This window comes from Trichosurus vulpecula, chromosome 2 (assembly GCF_011100635.1).
Source record: "Trichosurus vulpecula isolate mTriVul1 chromosome 2, mTriVul1.pri, whole genome shotgun sequence".
Lineage (NCBI taxonomy): Eukaryota > Metazoa > Chordata > Mammalia > Diprotodontia > Phalangeridae > Trichosurus > Trichosurus vulpecula.
In genome coordinates this window covers 411,897,039-411,916,666 of record NC_050574.1, presented here as the reverse complement: position 1 = coordinate 411,916,666, position 19,628 = coordinate 411,897,039, and the positions used below count along the sequence as shown (strand labels likewise).

Here is a 19,628-nt window from a genome sequence, read left to right as displayed (position 1 = left end):
CACAGCAGAAAATTCCTTTTAGTCTAAGCAAATTCACACACTGTAACCATATGAAATCTGAACCTGCAGAGATGGCCCTGACTTGATGTATAAATGCATTAAAAGTACATTTTGCACATGTTTTCATTGTGACATTTTCGGCAATGAACTGACTAGGTTCAGTCAGCAGTATCAGAAAAACGTAAGTTTCTTTTGAATACAAGCACTAACTAAAGAAAGAAAAAAAGAATATGTACTTATTTGACCCTAGCAACGATGATATTAAAAGCAATAACTGCCTAAATTAATTATTAAAACCTCTCTCACTTAAACATTTTAAAATTCTGTTTTTTTCTTTAACTCCTAAAGACATCAGTGATAAATGAGGTGTTATTTCATTTTGCCTCTCATTATATTATCACTGTCTTAGATGACCTTGGGTGAGTTAAACCTGTGAAGGGGGTTCCAAGAAGAGATGATGTGGCAGAGTCAGAGGACAAGAGATCAAACCCCACCTTTAATGCTTACTACCTGCGTGACCAGGTAAGTCACAACGTTGCAAAGTTTCAATTTCTGAGTCTATAAAAGGAGGTGGGAGGGAGGATGTTGGGACTAAATAAATAGCCTATGAGGACTTTATTCCTTTATTTATTTACTTATTTATTTATAAAGTCTGGTACTATAATCTTGTGAATGGATGATCTCTTGGCTTCCATTCTAAATCCCATGACCTATTGTGGGAGAGCTGAAAGAGTGAGACAAGGCAGAGGAGGAAGGGTTTGCTGAGAATGGGATAGAATAGAAACACACCGATCAAGCACTTAAAGGAACAGCGGGAAGAGAGAGAAATGGAGGCAGTTGAGAGAGCACACAGAAGACCTAAAAAGTACTGTTGGATAAAGAAAGAGAAAAGGAGGAGAATGTCATTAGTGAAGGGGAGACACAGCCTAATTTAGAAGGGATATTATGGGGAAAGAAGAGAAATGGACAAAAGACTTTCTACAATGAAAAAAAAAAGGATGTGGGAAAGATTAAATCTGAGAAAAAGAAATAGAAGTGGAAAGGATGGGGAAATATGTGGTTGAAAACAAAGAGCCAGAGAACTTGAAAGACTTTAGGATCAGAATGCCAAGAATGCCTGGTCTGTCAATGCACCTAAAGGCAACACTCCTCAAACAAACAACAAAAAAAAGCTGCCATAATGGGTGCTGTATTAAAATTGGTGTTGTACTAAAAGAAGCACACGATGAAGAAACAGAAAAGATGGGGTGATTATTTTGAGGCAAACTGTCCTGCTCCCAAGTCTGGAGGGAAATGGAAGACAAGAAGATCTGTAAGAAGATTGATTACTTAGCAGCCTTGGAAGGGAGGTTTGTTAAAATATTTTGGAGAACACGACAACCCTTGTGAACACTATCATACTTAGGAAAGAGCAGATGAGTGACTGGTTCTACCAGCTGTGAAAACTGGATTAGGGTGAAGGTTATGAAGAAGTTCTTAGTGTTCAAGGCAGTGATTCTGTCTCTGTGGGATGAGGATCCCTGAGGGTGGGGAAGGGATGCAGAATTATTGCAAGGGCTCCTTCAATCTATATGCATACCAAGGACGGTCATTTCATTCTTTACTGGCTTCTAACAAAATAAGTACATTAAGTAAGTAAACATAACCTTGCTATATTGAATGAATACCTGATATTGGTATTTTTATCCTGAAATTATACAAAGATGTTGCTGTGATTAATAAAATACAAATTCATCTAAAGATATTACTAAGTACATGGTAGCTGCCTGTCAAGATGCTTTCTGTTGCATAGGGTAGATAGAGTCAATAAGAGCTGGGTTCCAATCCTGCCTCTGATACTAGTGTATGACCTAGGGTAAGTCACTTAACTTCTCTCTATGTGACTCAGAAACTCTCTAGGACTTATCTATTAAGTCAAAGTCTTTGCAATCTGGATTTGAGTAGGAAGTTCTCCTTGCTGAAATTACAGAATCTTGGTGTACTTAACATTATTTTTTTCTCTTAACTTTCAGTTTTAAAATTTTGAGTTCTCAATTTTCTCCAGCCCCTCCCCTACCTATTGAGAAGTCAAGCAATAATTTGTATTATTTTCTTAACCAAACAGATACCAATGATTCCACGATTACCATCAGGTTGATGTCTATGAAATGATTTAATATAAAAAGGGATTCTTATACTCAAAAAGTCTGGGAACCAACGGTATATGAATGGTATTTGAGAGGAAGACAGGGCAATGGTGAGTGTAACAGGTGAAGGTATTTAAGGATATAGCTGAGGACTGCAATTCTGTTGAAACTCTGGAAGGCCATGAAGAAGCTATTCAAAAAAAAAACACATCTCAGAAACCCAAAATGAAGGCAGGATAAGAGGAAAAAAATGGGGAAAAAATGAATAAAAGTGAAGCAACCACCACAAAGGAAATTATGTCAGAGGAGTCTGTTGAAACTAAAGCAGCTTATGAGAGAACTGTTCTTTCATTTAAAATTTTTAAATCATGGAGGAAAGAACCAGGGGGTTGAGTGGGAGGAAAAATTAAGTTATTTCAGGCTTTTGCTTTAAACCATGCTTTAGTTTTCCGCTGCCAATTCTACACTCTTAAGGAAGAGAAAAGGATAAAATAATGCTGGGAAGTTATTGTTAACCTTCAGATCACAGCCTCTCCTTTATTTAATTCAGGTAAAGCAATACCATCTGTCTTTCCTGCGTGGTCATTCTTTTACCCACCTGCCTGCAGAGTAAAAAGGGAAGAGACAAGACACCCCGTGAAGTGTGCTCACCAAATGAGCACACACCACCAAAATATTAAGTCGATGAAAAGCTGCTGTGTACTTTTTCATAATTTGAAAATGTGTTGTTTACACACTAAACATGATCGCTATTCTGTATAGACAGAAAACACAGATGTGTAAAAAGCAGGGAAAGCTTGTTGCTATTTTTACTTCTAGGTAACTCGAAGTCCCAAATTTATGAAGGAAATTAAAAGCAAAGGTGAAACACTTAAAATTTCTGTCAAGTACCTTTCTGGAAATAAGTATTTAATTAATACTTGTTTTTCTGAGACATTAGGAGTTTTCAAACATTCCTCCCCAAATGTGTGATTGCTCTGGCTGGCTTCTAACTAGAACACACCTGTAACAGCCCAAATGTACATTCTGCTTGCGGTAATAAAGGGAGACTTACTTCATTGATGCTGATCTCAGCTTCCACATACTGCAGGCCTTTCTGAAGAATGGAGATGAGGGCAGCAGGTGGCACTAGTGTTCCATTGATATTAGATTGACTGATGTGACTTTCAATACCAAATGTGAAGGCCGAATGGGAAAAACCTAAAAGCAGGAAAACAAGCCATGACATGAAACCCAAGTTTATTGACAGTTGCATATCCGTTTATTTCTAAAACTGATTATTCTTTAAAACTTCAATGTGTAGAAATTAACTCAGAATCCCACATCATTATTGGCTTTGGGTCAGGTAGGTGGGGAAGGGGGAAGAGGAGAGTAGGGAAGATGAGAGATTTTTTTGGCAAATGAAAAACTGGGTTGTGAGAGGGAAAAATACATTTAGAAATGAAACGATTAGTTTCAGTAAAAAAAAAAACCAACCAGTAATTAAAAAACCCAAAAAGAATAGGGAATATGTTCTGGCTGAATCATACTCTGATAAACACTTGACTCAAATCTCTTTTCCCCTTAGGTTAGTATCAATCTTTCCAGAAGCTTAACACTGGGATCTCTTTCTTTGCACAGGTTGTATATGGCCCCAGCATTGCTGTAGCTCACACAAGGGAGCCATTCTTTAACAGAAGATAAGGATAGAAAAATCCTCCGCTCAGAGCTACGACTGGACACGTAGAACAAATTAATTTCATGACGAAGCAAGAGGAAAAGATGATACTCTCGTCTGGATCTCTTTTCTGGAGTTAAACAGTTTTGTCAATAGAAATAAATAAGGAATTCTCCCTGTTGCTGATGTTAGCTGCTGGTTAACTGTGAGCTTTTCTTGATTATCTCTTCCTTATTTCTTGAATTGTCACCTTCTTAGCAAGCCAGGGGTGATAAAACTCTTGCTACTTAAACGTATGTCCTAGAATGAAGCTTTCTTTGAAAGAGCTCGGATTTAAACACCAGGGAAACAGTAGAAATCTGATGGTATTTAAAAGAAAGAAGCTCCGGTTGAGTAGTTAAGCTGGAGTGTCTCTGTGTGTGTTTTTAAGTGGATGGGAAAAAACCCAAAATAATAATAACAATAATAACTAACATTTACACAGTGCTTACTGTGTGCCAGGCACTATGCTAAGCACATTACAATTAACTGTTGTCTCATTTATGCTCACGAAAACGCTGCGGGGGAGGTTCTATCATTACTCGATTTTACAGATGAGGAACCTGAGACAAACAGAGGTTTGGTGACTTGACCAGTATCACACACCTAGTGTTTGTGGTTGGATTTGAACTCAGATCTTCCTGACTCCAAGCTCGGCGCTCTGGTCACTGTGCCGCCCGGTTACATAAATGGTCAGCTGGTACACTAGGTAGTGGCTGTTATGACCTCTAGAGATATCCTCTGTCCTTCTCCCCTTTCACTCCCAAATCTTCCCCTGCGACACTCAAGTGTCTTAAATTCCATCATTAGAGAGATTCTTTGGCTTCATGAGAGATCCTCTTTTTAAAATGTTAATTAGCCCTTCAAGAGGTAACACACTGTTTTTGGTTTAAAGGTAAACTAGTTTCTTAGGTCATTTCCCTCTGGGATAGGAGGACCAGCATAAAAGTCAGAGATGCCGAGGGGTGCTGAATAAAGGATCCCAAAGCCTAGAAGACAGTTCTCACAACTTCCCTTAGAACAGGCTATATACAGAATCTTCATCAACTTTTATTCAACATCTAAATCCTTGGCTGAGGTGGAGATCTGGTTAGATGCTTTTGATGCGGAATCATTTTTTTCCAACGAGTTAATGTTGAAAATGAATGGCAATCCATTCCATCTACAGTAAGTGACCAAGAAGGCAGTGCTCTGAAATATATTCTAACTAGATGCACCTCATTGCCACAAAGCAAATTTAGAATCTATTAATTACGTTGGGGCAAATTTGTAGAATTCTGTATAGGTCATCCGGGTGTAAAATCTCTTTTTCCCCACTGTCTTCCTAACAGCTCTCCCTCCCGATTAGACATCAAATCTGGTTAAATACTCCTTGGTTGTGCGCAGTACCCTCTTCCACCCCATCAACTTCCAAGCCTTCAATAAGGTAACTTACATACTATCCTAGTTCAGGGACTTTATCACCTAATGGCTGAATTACTGAATTAGACTCCTAAGACTCCCCTGACTCCAGTCTCTTCCACCTCCAATGCACTGCTACCAGGCTAAGCCTTGAGAACAAGGGCTCTTCCCACCCCCTAGTCCCCTACCCCGGGCATTTTGTTATCTTTTTGTTGTTATTCAGTCATGTCTAACTCTTGGTGGCCCCATTTGTCATTTCCTTGGCAAAGATACTGGGGCGGTTTGCCATTTCCTTCTCCAGCTCATTTGGCAGATGAGGAAATTCAGGCAGGCAAACAAAACTGCGTTTTAAGTGACTTGTCCAGGGTCACACAGCTAGTAAGTGTCTGAGGTCATATTTGAACTCAGGAAGATGAGTCTTCTTAACTCCAGGCCAGGTGCTCTGTGCACTATGGTGCTACCTAGCTGCTCTTTTATTATCCCTATCACTTAGTATAGTGCCTGGCATAGTAAATGATGGTTGGCCATCTTGTGACATGAATAGAGTTTGGAAGATTAGAATTTAAATTTCAGAGTCCCAGTTTCTTCATTTGTAAAATGGGCATTTCAGGTTGAATTCAGATCATTGCTCAATTTTATTTGGTTATGGAGAAATTACCAAGAGCTGATTTTTTTAAAAAAAAAAGACACAAAATTTTAAAAGTCTTTAGCTGCACTAAACTAAAAGATTATAAGACAGAAATATTACTACATGAAAATCCATTTTTCATTTCTGTCTTTTGCTAAGCCTTCTTATGTCTTTGCTTTTCTCTTACAGTCATTCTAGATTGTTTTTCTACCTCCTTCATTGTCTCACCTTTTTTTTTACCATAATACAAATTAAAGCTTTATCAATATTTGCTGCTATATTTAAGTTAAATTCTTCCTATTTTAGTTTGAAAAATAAATGACTTGAAAATTTTGTTTCTTAAAAACCCTCAAAAACAATTGTTCTTTAAAAACTAAACTTGTGAGAGCCTCAAAAATTGATTTCTTTTTCCAGGAGATAGGTGGCTCTTGGTTTTAAAAAAGGGAGTGGGGGGGGAGCTACCATCACATACACGATGAATTCAAAGCCTTTCAGGCCTTAAAATTTCTCAGCTCCATCACTAACTCTCTCCTTCCTTCCTCCTATCTCAGAGGAAAAAAAAAGTATACCCAATTCCTGGTTTTGTCTAATCCCTGGTACTTACAATTTTGATCACATCCCCTATGCCTCTTTTTGGGACATTATTTTGTTTTTCTTTCATGAATTTCCAATCTCTTCCTCTGTACAACCTGCTTTTCTTCCTACTTTAAGTCTTTACCTACTCACCACATACTCCTAAATTCCTGGCAGTCTGGCTTCCATCACTACTATTCTTCTTCAAGTACTCTCTTAATGGTGAGCCGATAGCCTAGTAATTGACAAATACGATTGCTGTTTTAAATTCCTTGGCCATCTATCCTCTCCCTCCTTAACATCTGATGGTGGTGAAGCCCTTCCTTCTGAATGTCCTCTATTCATCTGAGATCACTGACTCTAATTTCTTCTCTGTCCTTAGCCTTTCCCCAAACTCAAGGTAAGGATTATCCAAGTTTTTCAATTTGGCCCTTTGTCTGTTCTCTTTCTAAATTTTTTCCTTGAGTCACTTCATTCATTCCTCCTACATGTAGATGCCTTTTTATTTAATTTATGGACTAAAACAAGCAATTCCGTAACACAGTATAATAAAATGCATTCTCAGTCTATCTCCAGCCCTGACCTTCTTTTGATCTGAAGACCTGCATCTTTAGCTGTCCATAGCTTCATCTCACCTAAAAAAATGAGTTTCAACAGACATAACTTTTTGACATTATCATCATTAAGCCTTATCCATATTATGTTATTAGTCTGCCTGTCCTCTTCTTTTAACAAGACCTAATTGAGTACCAATAGATATGACATTTTACTAGAAAATGTTCCTATGCTCATTATCACTTAGGAAAGATAAGACAGATTCATGATACAATTCACAGACTCAGCATTACTCTGGGTGGATAGATGCCATGATTAAGAACATGTTACAAGAATGTAATGGATTAGAGATTGGCTTTCCACTAATTGCATGACCTACATCAGTAACTGCTGTTAAATGAAGTTTGTGTTTCTTGAGTCAACCATTCAAATAGATTGGAATGAGATTAAAATTCATATTAGGAATTTGTTGACTTGAGTACCTCTTGGTGTTTTTAACTATTTTTTAAAAGTCAGAGGCAACCAAATGGCCCAGCAGCTAGCATTCTAGATTTGGAATCGGGAACTCCTGAGTTCAAATCTTCAGATGTTTATTATCTATGTGACCTTGGGCAAGTCATTTAACTTCTAGAAATTCCGTTTTCTCTTATGTAGATTGGTGAGAATAATAACATCTACTGATGTTGTAAAGACCAAATGAAATAATCCATATAAAGTGCTTTGCAAGCCTTAAAGTGTCATCTAAATGTTCATTATGATTATTAATTTTTCTCATTTCCATGTTCTTATCTTAAGACAAGGATAAATTAAACCATTAAACTGAATGAATTAAACCATTCCTACAAGGATTTTGGCAGAAGGAGGCAGTAAAGTTAAAACCTAGGCTACCTTGAATAGCACAACCCATGACCAAAATCAATGGGAGTTATAAAAAGTATCTCTGAATATATCATTCCCCTTGGGAGTGGAAAAATCCCAACTGGCAGCTTTCCCTAATTGTCCTATCTCTGAATCACCAAGCAAGATTTTTTTTTTTTTTTTGCCAAGAAATCTAAGGAGCTCGTTTTCTGATTCATTTATTCACAAATATTAACTGAGCTCCTACTATGTTCAGAGAACTATTCAGGAAGCTATAGGATGCATAAGAAGTGGACCATATAATAAGCCTTACCCCTAAAGAACTTAAAATATCAAGGCAAGACTTGGGCATGGAAAAGGTAAGAAATATTTCAAGACTATATGCATTAAGCACAACTGAGTATTACCCACCATGACAACCACAGAAACTGTTAAATGGTATAGATCATTAGACTGAGAGGTCAGGAAAATGCTTCATGGATGTGACCCTTGGAACCACTGGCAACATTTGAATATTCAGAAGTGGAAAGATATTTGTAACAGAAGAAAAACATAAGCCAAAATGTGATACGTTTTAGGAGAAAGTAAACAGAGCAGTTTGGCTGAAATAGAGGGTTTGTTTTGGAAAATAGAAGGAAATAGGTTGGAAAGACAGGTCATGATGAAATTGTGGAGGTCCTTTAATATAAGCTGTGAGTCAGTTTAATTCATTAGCACAACCTGCATGCATAGCACTGCTCCAGACCTTAGGGGAGATACCAAATTTAGAAAAGACATGTATCCCTGCTCTTTTGAAGCGTACAGTCTGAATATATTCGAAGTACCACATAGGATGTGGGGGAGGGGGGTAGTCTATTATTGGTCAAGGTGACCAAGGAAGACTGAATGGAGATGGCTGAATTTGAGTTGTTTTCAAAGATGGGTAGGAATTTCAGCAAGTAAAGAGGAGGGAAATGATTTTTAAAGGGATCATGAGCAAAAGCAATGAGGTAAAAAAATTGGGGGAGGGATGGTGAATTCGTAGAAGACAACAAAAGTCAGAAGGAAACACAGACAAGAAGAACAGCTCTGAAAGTTACATGCTGAATTTAATACATAATTTAAAAGAAAAGCTAGCTGTACATAATAGTCACAGTTCATATGTGACTATGAAAAGGTTCATTTTATTTCATGTTTTAGATCCAAATAAATTTTTTTAAAAGCACATCAGCTTTATAGTTTTCTACACACTTTCTTTAATTTTGTAGGATTTAAGAGTTTGAAGGGACATCAGAGAACTGATTAAAATTCAAATCTCTTGATTCCCGCTTTTGTATTCTTTTCATTTTACAACACTATCTCTTCCACTGCAGTATAATTGTTTCTTATATCAAGCTTAATTTTTTTTATTTAGCATTTTATTTTTCCCCAGTTACATGTAAAAACAATTTTTAACATTCTTAAGCTTAATTTTTATTAATCAATGGATATTTATTAAGTGCCTCCTACATGTAAAAAGTACCATGATAGCACCGGTTGGATGAAGGGCAATCCAAAAAAGGCATAAACACATGATCCTACAAATGAGGTACAGGTCATATGGCTACCAGTTTGGCATTAGGAGATGTTGACTATTGTTGCTGAATAACAATTCTCTTTTCGCATTTGACCTTGAGAGAGAATCCAAAGCCAATGATCACACTAATTTTACATCTCATGTGAGGATACTACCACTCACACGTCTCCCTGAGTGACCACACTTTTCTGGCTGCTTATCAAAGCTGGCAACATAAGGCTTTTCCACCCAAAGAGAAATCCCTGGGAGTGAAGAGCTAGATGTCACTGAAAGAGATGGAAATACTTACATCTGTCACAGGGAATAGGCAAGGAAGTTGTTAAAGGGAGAGGAGTAAAAGAGCTTCCAGATACTTTGATGAAAGATCTATGAGTACAATTGGCCAGAATGTCGCAGGTGTGTGTTTCTCGGCAAGCCTGAAGCATTTGCTGAATTCAGCAGGATTTTTGTGAACTTAGGAAGACACATGATGAAGAGCAACATTACCTATAGAAAGCTGACGTTAAAGCAGGCTGATCACCGGCTCTAATCGATTAACATGTTATTTTTTTCAAAATCTGATATCTATATCTAATGCAGGGATGTTCGGCACTGGAAAAGCAAGCCATTCATTGGCTACAAAATTTAGATGCCAACATTAACCTAAAACTAGTTCCTACAAGTTGTGATGGAGAACCAAATGAGGTCAAAACACTTGCAAGCAGCAAGTGTGGGGTGAACACAGAGGACAGTGGGAAGGAGCCTATAGAGAATGGTTATGATTATGGAATGGGTAGCTTATGGGTTTGATTTTTAAAAGGCCTTTACAATCTTCAGCAGAAAAGACCTTTGCTTCTACAACTTAAAATATTACGCTATGTTTAAATATATTACAAATTAATTAGATTAGCAGCTCTAAATTCTAAGAACCTCGGCAGTGTGCATTGATTGAAAATGGACCATATGCATGCTTTGTTTCTCTTACAATTCTAAAACTGCTCATTAATTTCATGTTCACTGCCTAGGATCCTCTCCCTCTCACCTTGGACTACCGATCTCCCTTGGACTCTTTTAAATCCCAACTAAAATCCCACCTTGTAAAGGAAGCCTTCCCTAACCCCTCTTAATTCCAGTGCCTTCCTTCTCTTAATTACTTCCTATTTATCATGTATATAGCTTGCTTTGTACATATCTGTTTCATGTTTTCTCCCCCATTAGACTGTAAGCTCCTTGGGGCTTTTGTCACTTTTCTTATCCCCAGTGCTTAGCATAGTACCTGGAACATACTAGATACCAGCTGTATTAAACATTCATAAGTGTTTACTGATTGATTGATTTATCATTTAATTTGTGCAATATTTGATTTACATAGCTCTCTACTTTGACTGGTTCATGCTGCCTTTGTATTAGAAGGATTGTTTAAATTGTTGTTTTCCTGCTAACAACTGTATTTCACAACAAAAACAAACCTAGGTGAGACATCTGAAGCCTTAAGAGCAAAGTATGATGCAAATAAGTCATTTAACCTCTTTGGCCTCATTTTTCTCATACGCAAAATGAAAAGATTTGGAATGGATGGCCTCTAAAACCTCTTTTAGCTCTAAATCCAAGATCCTATGACTGCATTATACAATAACAGTATCTTATGCTTGAATATTACTTTAATGTATGAGTTAGGAGCATGGTTTTTTAAATGAAAATATGTAACATAAATTTGTATTGGTAAATTAAATGCCATATAGTAATATTTGCTGCATATATTCACATAAGAATAATACAAACCAAGGCCAAACTACCAAAAAAAAGCAACTGCAGCTAAGAAAAAATTAACCTTGATTCTTTTAGAATGGTTTGCAAAGTCATTCTTTTATTCTCATTTCTAAGGAGCCTGAATATACTAATCCTGCAGTTCATCTGAGTGCAAGATAATGAAATAGTTCTTTTTCCATAAACTAACAAAAACTGGCATAGCACCAAACTTTGGGAAAAGAAACAAACAAAAAGTAATACAAAGTTGAATATTTTCAAAAGTTTCTTTTAATCCCCCCCTCCCATTATGACAAATTGTCCCTGAATGACATGGATTGCAATTGTCACCAAGTAGGTTAGATGACATGACTTCTCAGGTTTCTTTCAGGTTTTTTTTTCTCCTTGAAAAATGTTTTTATTTGGAAATAAAACTCCATATGCATATACGTGTATATGCATATGTATATATTTTCATGTACAAAGAAGAACAGAAAAAGATTGCACATGAAACTGTAGATCTCTGCTATGTACAACTTACTTTTCTTTATAGGTCTATAAGTTCAACTTGTAATTTTCTTTTTAAAAATTTTTTTAAATAATTTATTTTTACTTCACAACATTCAATTCCACAAGCTTTTGATTTCCAAATTTTTTCCCTCTCACTCCCCTCTGTCCCCCCAAAATGGCATGCAATCTGATATAGGCTCTACATATACCTTCACATTAAACATATTTTCACATGCGTCATGTTGTAAAGAAGAATTATAATCAAGAGAATGAACCATGAAAAAGAAGAAACGAAACAAAAAAAAGAGAATAAATAGTTTGCTTCAATCTGCATTCAGACTCTGTAATTCTTTCTCTGAATGTGGATAGCTTTTTCCAACATGAGTTTTTTGGAGCTGTTCTGGAACCTTGCATGGCTGAGAGGAGCCAAGTCTATCAAAGTTAGTCACCACAGATACAATGTGTCTGTAACTGTGTACAATGTTCTCCTGGTTCTGCTCCCCTCACTCAGCATCAGTTCATATAAGTCTTTTCAGGTTATTCTGAAGTCTATCTGCTCATCATTTCTTATAACACAATATCAACTTGCAATTTTCAAAGCTGTCCTGCTTGTCTGTGTTTCTTTCTGGCCCTCCTTTTTTGTGTTCCTTGCACTTGATATGGCAGATGGCAAACTTATAGAACGTTCTTACAATAGCTAGTGCTTAGCCTATAATTTTAAAATACAAATACCTTAAAGAATAATTTTAGATAAAAGAATCGTCTTTATTAGATGAAGGTAGAGCTTCTGAGAAAACATCTCTCTCTAACACTGGGAAGCTAAGATTATGAAGAAGAGCCACGTTCTCCCGGAAACTGTCAGAGACAGAGATGGAGTGAATATGGGGGTTTCTGATTGAGCATGATATTTCTTGTATTATCAGAAGTGAACTACTCAGAAAATACAAATTAGAAGTTTAGCACAATCATAAGATACCAGTTTTAGAGCTGAGAGTGACCTTAGAGGATATCTAGTTCAACGCCTTTATTCTACAGATGAAGAAACTGAAGCAAGCTCAGAATGGCTAAATGACTTGTCTAGGGTTATGCAGATAAGTATCTGAGTGGGGATTCAAATCCAGGGCTCCCTAACTCCAAGTCAGGAACTGTAACCAATGCTAATCCAGCTCCCTCTCCTACTACACCTGGATGCCTCCTAGTTATTCTAGCTCTATTGATCAAAGGGAAATTTGACTGAAATGTGAAAGATCAATGGGGGAAACCTGTGAACAAACTACTTAAGTTGTAGGAAATTCAATAAAGTACTTTAAGATATCTTTAGGAAAGAAACAAAAGAAAAACAGATTAAGATTAGTAGGAATTAAGAAGTGAACTAGTCTTGCATAGTGGATTAAGGACCATCTTTGGTGTCTGGAAGACTTGGGTTCAAGTACTGCCTCTGATACTTATTAGTTGTGGGTGAGCCATTTAACCCCTTAAAGCCACAGGAAACTCTCTAACACTACAAATTACGGATGAGTTACTGATCTGTATTGGCTGAGACAGTTTCACTGTCTAGCCTACTCGGATAGGAACCCTCCTAGCAGCAAAAACAAAACAAAAAACCGAAACAAACAAACACACACCCAACAAAACCCCAAAACATTCCCACCCACCCGCTTCCAACTTTCAAACAAACAAAAAACTCTGGCAAAATGGAGGGCATGTGGTATGGAAGAAAAGAGAATGGATTTATAGTGCTTGATCTGAATCCTGGGTTAGGCAAATTACTTAACCTTTTTCCAGGTATCAGTCTGCTCAACTCTAAAATGAGGAAGTCGAACTAGATGAGCTATGTCTTTTCTAGATCTAAATTGATGATACAGTAGAAGGAAAACAGATTTACCAAAAATAGCGAGAGATAGTTGGAATATGCTAAGAGATACTGATTCCCCGTGCATCCTCAGGAGATGCAGGCATTCCAAACACTTCTCACTTAATATCTTTCTCCACTGAAGTCCCAGTCCTCCTTGTTGTACAGAGATGACTTTGTGTTCTCCAAGATTATGCTGGCAGAGTTCTAGCACTTCTTACCAAGCTCAAAAGGCTTTGAGTATAGGCATAAAAATGGTCTGTCCAAGTCTTCAGAGACTCATCACCAGAGTTTTTTGTTATTATAATTATTATTGTTATTATAATTATTCAGGGTGTGTGTGTGTGCCTGCATGTGTGTGTGTGTGTGTGTGTGTGTGTGTGAGAGAGAGAGAGAGAGAGAGAGAGAGAGAGAGAGAGAGAGAGAGAGAGAGAGAGAGAGAGAGAGAGAAAGAGAAACTAAGGGTAAGGAGGGTTTCAGTCTGTAGCTATGAATGGAAATCAGTGTCTTTAATTACTGGGTAAGCTAGGTGATGCAGTGGTGGCTAGAGTACTGGGACTGAAGCAAGGAAGACGCCTCATTATGTGTTCAAATCTGGCCTCAGACACTCACTAGCTGGGCACGCATGGCATTTAACCCTATTTGCCTCAGTTTCCTCATCTATAAAATAAGCTAGAGAAGGAAATGGGAAACCAATCCAGTATCTTTCCCAAGAAAACCTCAATATGGGGTCATGGAGAGTTGGACACAACTGAAATCACTCAACAAAAATGTGTATTAGTACAGTAAGAGATATTTCCAAAAAAAAAACGAATTTTAAATTTCCCCTATGAAACCTTTAGAATCCTTGAGTGAGATCACTGGTCTTACTTATATAGCAGGAAAATACTTGTTCAGAAGGGAATAAACAAGAAGACTCCTTTCTGGATTTGGGGAACTGGATTTGAATCTCAGCTTTTCTACACTCTCTAAGTCAAACTTTCCTCATCTATAAAATGAGAGGGGTTAGACTGGCTCCCCTCCTGAGATTTCTTTTCACCTCTAAATCTTTGATCCTACAAACTAATGAATGACCTAACTCACAAATATTCATTAAGCACCTACTATGCGCCCAGTAACTCCTTCTCAGGTTTTAGAGACACAAATACAAAAGTGAGAATTTCTGTGGGATACCACGTGCTCAGAGGAAAAATGTGTGATAGGTACAAAATGAAGACATAGTGATTTTTTTAAAGGGAGGGAGAAGGCTCACTTAAATGGGGAAAACAGGAAGGTCCCCTTGGAGGAATGGATACTGGAGATAAGGAGCTTGGGGTTCCAAAGGTGGACATGATGAGGGTGAGCATTCCAGGCACAGGAGATAGCTTGCGCAAAGACACGGACATAGGAAATGGAAAACATCTCCTATATATAGGGGGATATATGAGAAGATAAACTATATAGGGAGATAAATGGGATGTTACTGCAGTAGCCCAGGCAAGAGGTGATTAGGGTTTGGACTAGGAAAGTTGGGTGTGAACAGAGAGAAGGGAATAGATGTGAGAGATTGTGGAGATGGAATTGACAGCAGCTGGCAACTGGGTATTGGGGAAGGAAGTGAAGTGAAGGATCCAGAATGACTCAGGCTTGAAACCTGGGAGACTGGAAGAATGATGGCACTCTCAAAAGAAAAAGTTTGGTTAAGAGGAGTAGTGATTTTAGAGGAAAAGATGCTGACTTCTGTTTGAGGTATGTTGAGTTTGAGATGCCTAAGGGATATATGGGTGGAGTTACCAAAAGGAAGCTGTGGATTCAGGACTGCAGCAAGCGATAAATGAAGACAACCAGTCTATATCGTTTCCTTATGGAATTAAAAAGAAGCAGAGTTCAAGCTAGTCTTTAAAAGAAAGGACAGAAGGAAAAAAGAAAAAAAAGGAAAAAAATTAGGAAGAGAAGACAAAATACTCTAAGATATTCAGTCCCATTCATTCTCAGAAGAGAAATGTATTTCTTATGCAGGTAAAGTGACAAAGGAAGAAAAAAAATTAAAAGGGAGAATTACTTTATCCATCCTTAAAGAACAAGGAGAAGAAGATATTTTAAAATGGAATCATTTTGAAACGAGGCAGACAGAAAAATCTAATTGATATGCTTCTATCCTTTCCCCCATCTCTTCCTCTATAAGTATTGATAATTTTTATAACATCCCTGTTCACAGTAGAATTAGCATAGCTTCTCTCCTGTCATTATTTCCTGGATCATAAAGGTGTCTCCTACAGAGCTCAGGCACTCATTGGAAGGCTGCCCACCTTCCACTCAGCACAGTTACTGGTAAAGGACAGGGTGAAATTAGAGAGAATAAATTTTCCAATGGGGAATGAATAGGGAGGCAGACAAAGAAAAGAAGGCAAAGGTGATAACATGAGAGCTAAGGGAAAGTCAATGACACTGGCAAGGAAATGCAGCAAGATGAAAACAAAAGAAAAGAGAAGAAAAACAGAAAATTATCATGAAAATTTTAGGGTTTTATTTTTCACTTAGATAATCTGATTATCTTATCTCATTAGAAGGTTATGGTTCAGTATGGTGGTTCCAAAATTTAAGCTGAAGTTAGACCAACATTAAATGTAAAAAGATATGTTACAATTCTCTCACGTATGGCAGCAGTTCAACCTACCTATCTGACCTCCATTTTGGTTTGACATTAACACATATAGACCTAGAAATCAAACTTAAGGTCCTGCTTCTTACCCCATTTCTCTTATAGAATTCTGCTGGAGAAAATTACATGAAGAGAGAAATCATATATATATATATACACACATATACATATATATGTATATATTGGAACTATGCAATATCATGACTTGCTATAATGTGAAATTCAGTATAAAATATGATTGTCTTGGACCCTGTCCAAGGGAAATACCAGAAAAACCTTGTTAAAACATGGTTTCACTTATAACACTTGGCCTGGATCCCAAGAGCAGTATTACAGAGATGCTTGACTATATGACTATTACTGTAACATGCATCCCCTGCCAAGATGAAGGACGAGCTAGCTAGGAGCAAAGGGTAGAGAGACAAAGTGGCAGATTATATGAGGGAAAAGAAGCAATATATTTTCAAAAAAGGTTGGGGAGAAACTTTCTAAGAATTAGAGCTACAGAAAAACATGCAAGGTGCCCTGAAAATAGCAGGTACTTAAAAGATATTTGCTGAACTGAATTGTATGGGTGGGTTAATGAGTTCCTCATGAATGGAGGTCTTTGAGATGGGTAGTCTGTGGAAGACTACTATGATCATGGACACTGTATAGGTAGGGACATAAGGTTCTTTAGAGGATTCTTTGATTCTACAGTATTTCCTAAATATTCTAAATACCTCAAAAGGAAACCTGAACATATGCTATACAACTTCCTTTTTGTTGTATATTGGCATTTTTGAGGGATGTATGAATGGTGGGAGGGGCACATGAAAGACATGGTTTCCTGCGTTGCTGTTTCCTCCTTCTTACTCTAGTATGACAAAGGGAAACAAAGGGGCAAAAAAACATGAAAGCAGAAAGGATGGTGGGGAGAATGGGGTGGAGAGTCAGCCATCCCAACAGCACCTAGCAATATCATGTATTTCTATGAAGATTATGGACAACCACGCAGTTAAAGAAGAAAAGTGTGGGTGTCCTGGTATTGGGGGACTATGGGGGCTTTCTGGATCAACAGCAAACAGGCCATGGGTGTTGAATATTACACACAAAGAATCACAGACTCTCTAAGTGGGAAAGGACTTCAGTTCAGTCTAAAGCCCGAATAAGAAAGAAACTTAGGAGAATACCTTGCTCTAGGTCTAGCCTTTGCTTGATGACCTCTACTGAGGGTAAACCCACTTCCTCTCGATGCAAACCCTTAGCAATTTTTTCTTTATTCTACCTCTCTGCAGCTTCCACCATGGGTCTTATCTCTCTCTTCTGGGGCCGAGCAGAAAAGGCCTGATCTCTCTTCGACATAATAGCCCTTCAGATTATTAAAGATGGTTCACATATCCTCCACCCCCATGACATCGCTTTTTTATCTACAGGATCTTCTCTGGGCTCTGTTCCTTTAATCAATCTTCCAATGGGACAAATGCTGTTCTTAAAAAATGTTGCTCAGAAGTGAGCCAATACTCCGGATGTGGTCTAGCCAAGGCAGAGTACAGAGCACATTGTGAATTATTTGATATCTTCAGACTCAACTATATTTTTATGTGTGCCATCTGGGCTTAGTTTCAGATTCAGATTCAACAAATGTTTATTGCCAAATGTATATAAGACAGTGTGCTAGGCACTGAGGCTATAAAGATACAAGGAATAGTTCTTGCCTTCAAGAAGCTTGTGTTCTCCTGAGAACCTCGTGTAAACAAAGAAAAAGTAAACACAAAGTAATAAAAAAGCCATTTGAGGAGTGAGAGAATACAAGCCACTGGTGTAGTATGGGCCCTGAAGGACACGGGGCCACATGCATCAAGGGGGCAGTGAGAAGCAGAGTCTGGGGAAAGGTGGTGGTTGGAGCCAATGATAAACAACGTACATTTATATAGTACATCCTCGACTTACTCTGGGTCCATTTCCTCCTTGATGGAGGCCGTGCTTCTCTGGAGAACTTCTGCCTGGGGGCACCCTGCTGTCTTGATTGACGATTGCCTCTCCAGGACCCCAAATTACAGAGAAGTCCCAACCATGCTTCTTAACTTAACTTAATCCCTATTCTCCTCACCATTTCCTCTTTGCCCCCCTCACCCCACTTCCTGCCAGATGAGTGATACCCTCCGTGGCTATCATTCCAGCATCGTCTCCTTCATTATAATGTTAGCTCCTTGAGAGAGCAATGAAATGTCTTAACTTTTACATCCCCGGTACCTAGTACAGTGCTTGGCACATAGTAGATGCTTTCTAAAAGCTTTTTCATTCATTTAAGTTTACAAGGCACTTTTTCTCAAAGTTACCTATTAGGTAGATAGAACAAGCATTATTAAATCGATTTTTACATATGAGGAAACAGAGGGACTTGGCCATAGTCATACAATTGTTAGATATCAGAGCCAGAATTAGAGCATGTCTGATTTCAAGTCCAATGCTCTTCCCACTGGACTGCACTGCCTCATCATTACACCTCAACTTTTTCGCAAATCAGAACACGGGGGAGGGTGGGGGGGCAGAGTAGGGTTAAGCCCAAGGTTGAGAGTGGAACTGGTAGTGACGAAGGCACACTAAGACTAGGTAGAAAGTACAGGAACATAAGTGATGTGATTTCATCTCATGTGATGACTGATACGTCCAGCACGGGACCTGAGCACGTGTCCGATCCAAATGGTCATGTAATCACAGGGCCTAAGGCAGAGACCACACGGAATGGGGGAAGGGGAGGGGAGGGAAAGCTGGGGTAATAGGGTGGGCTGGCAGATTTAGACCATGTGAAAGCCCCCAGGATCTTTCATTCTGGACTTTCCCTGAAATAGACCAGATAACTAGAGGTCTCAATGAGCACTGGCTAGATCGCTGCTGTTCAGTCATTTAGATGTGTCCAACTCTGCATGACCCCATGGACCGCAGCATACCAGGCCCTCCCAAAGTCTGTCCAAGCTGATGCTCATTGCTTCCTTGACACTGTCTATCCATCTAATCCTCTGCCTTTTGCCTTCAATCTTTCCCAACATCAGGGTCTTTTCAAATAAGAATGATTATATTAGGACTGTACACAGAAGGGGTCTATTCTGAAGGCCAAAATAAAGTTATTCTTTTAAAAAATAATCTTTTTATATCTTCATTTTCTAGCTTTGTATATAAATGGAAATTATGAAAATATTATATAAATTCGACTCATCAGAGTTTAATCTCTAATCCTGTCAACTCTGGAGTTACTTAAATTTAAATTCAATGTTAATATAATTTAATAAGACATCGGAGGTTCTATTTAATTTAGGGAATAAAAGAAAAATAACAGCTTTAACTGAAAAAGCCCATTATAGAACTTAAGCCTTCCGCCTTGTATGACCTTACTTGAAATAGAAAACGTTAGACTGAACATTACCAGCCTTAAACCGTTTTAACTTAACAAATACTTACTGAATTTTTCATCCAATTTCCTTTCACTTCTCTAACAAACTGAAGGCCATAATAAGTTTAAGTTTGC

At 38.0% G+C, this 19,628-nt stretch overlaps 1 protein-coding gene across 3 annotated transcripts in view; it reads right to left on the bottom strand.

Annotated features, from left to right (window-relative positions):
• Positions 1-19,628, bottom strand: part of TBL1X (transducin beta like 1 X-linked) — a 377,352-nt gene that overhangs the window by 54,084 nt on the left and 303,640 nt on the right. For all 3 annotated transcript variants that reach the window (XM_036744222.1, XM_036744224.1, XM_036744223.1), the window contains exon 6: positions 3,181-3,326. In XM_036744222.1, coding sequence (XP_036600117.1) covers positions 3,181-3,326 — 146 coding nt within the window. The remainder of the gene's footprint in view (positions 1-3,180; positions 3,327-19,628) is intronic.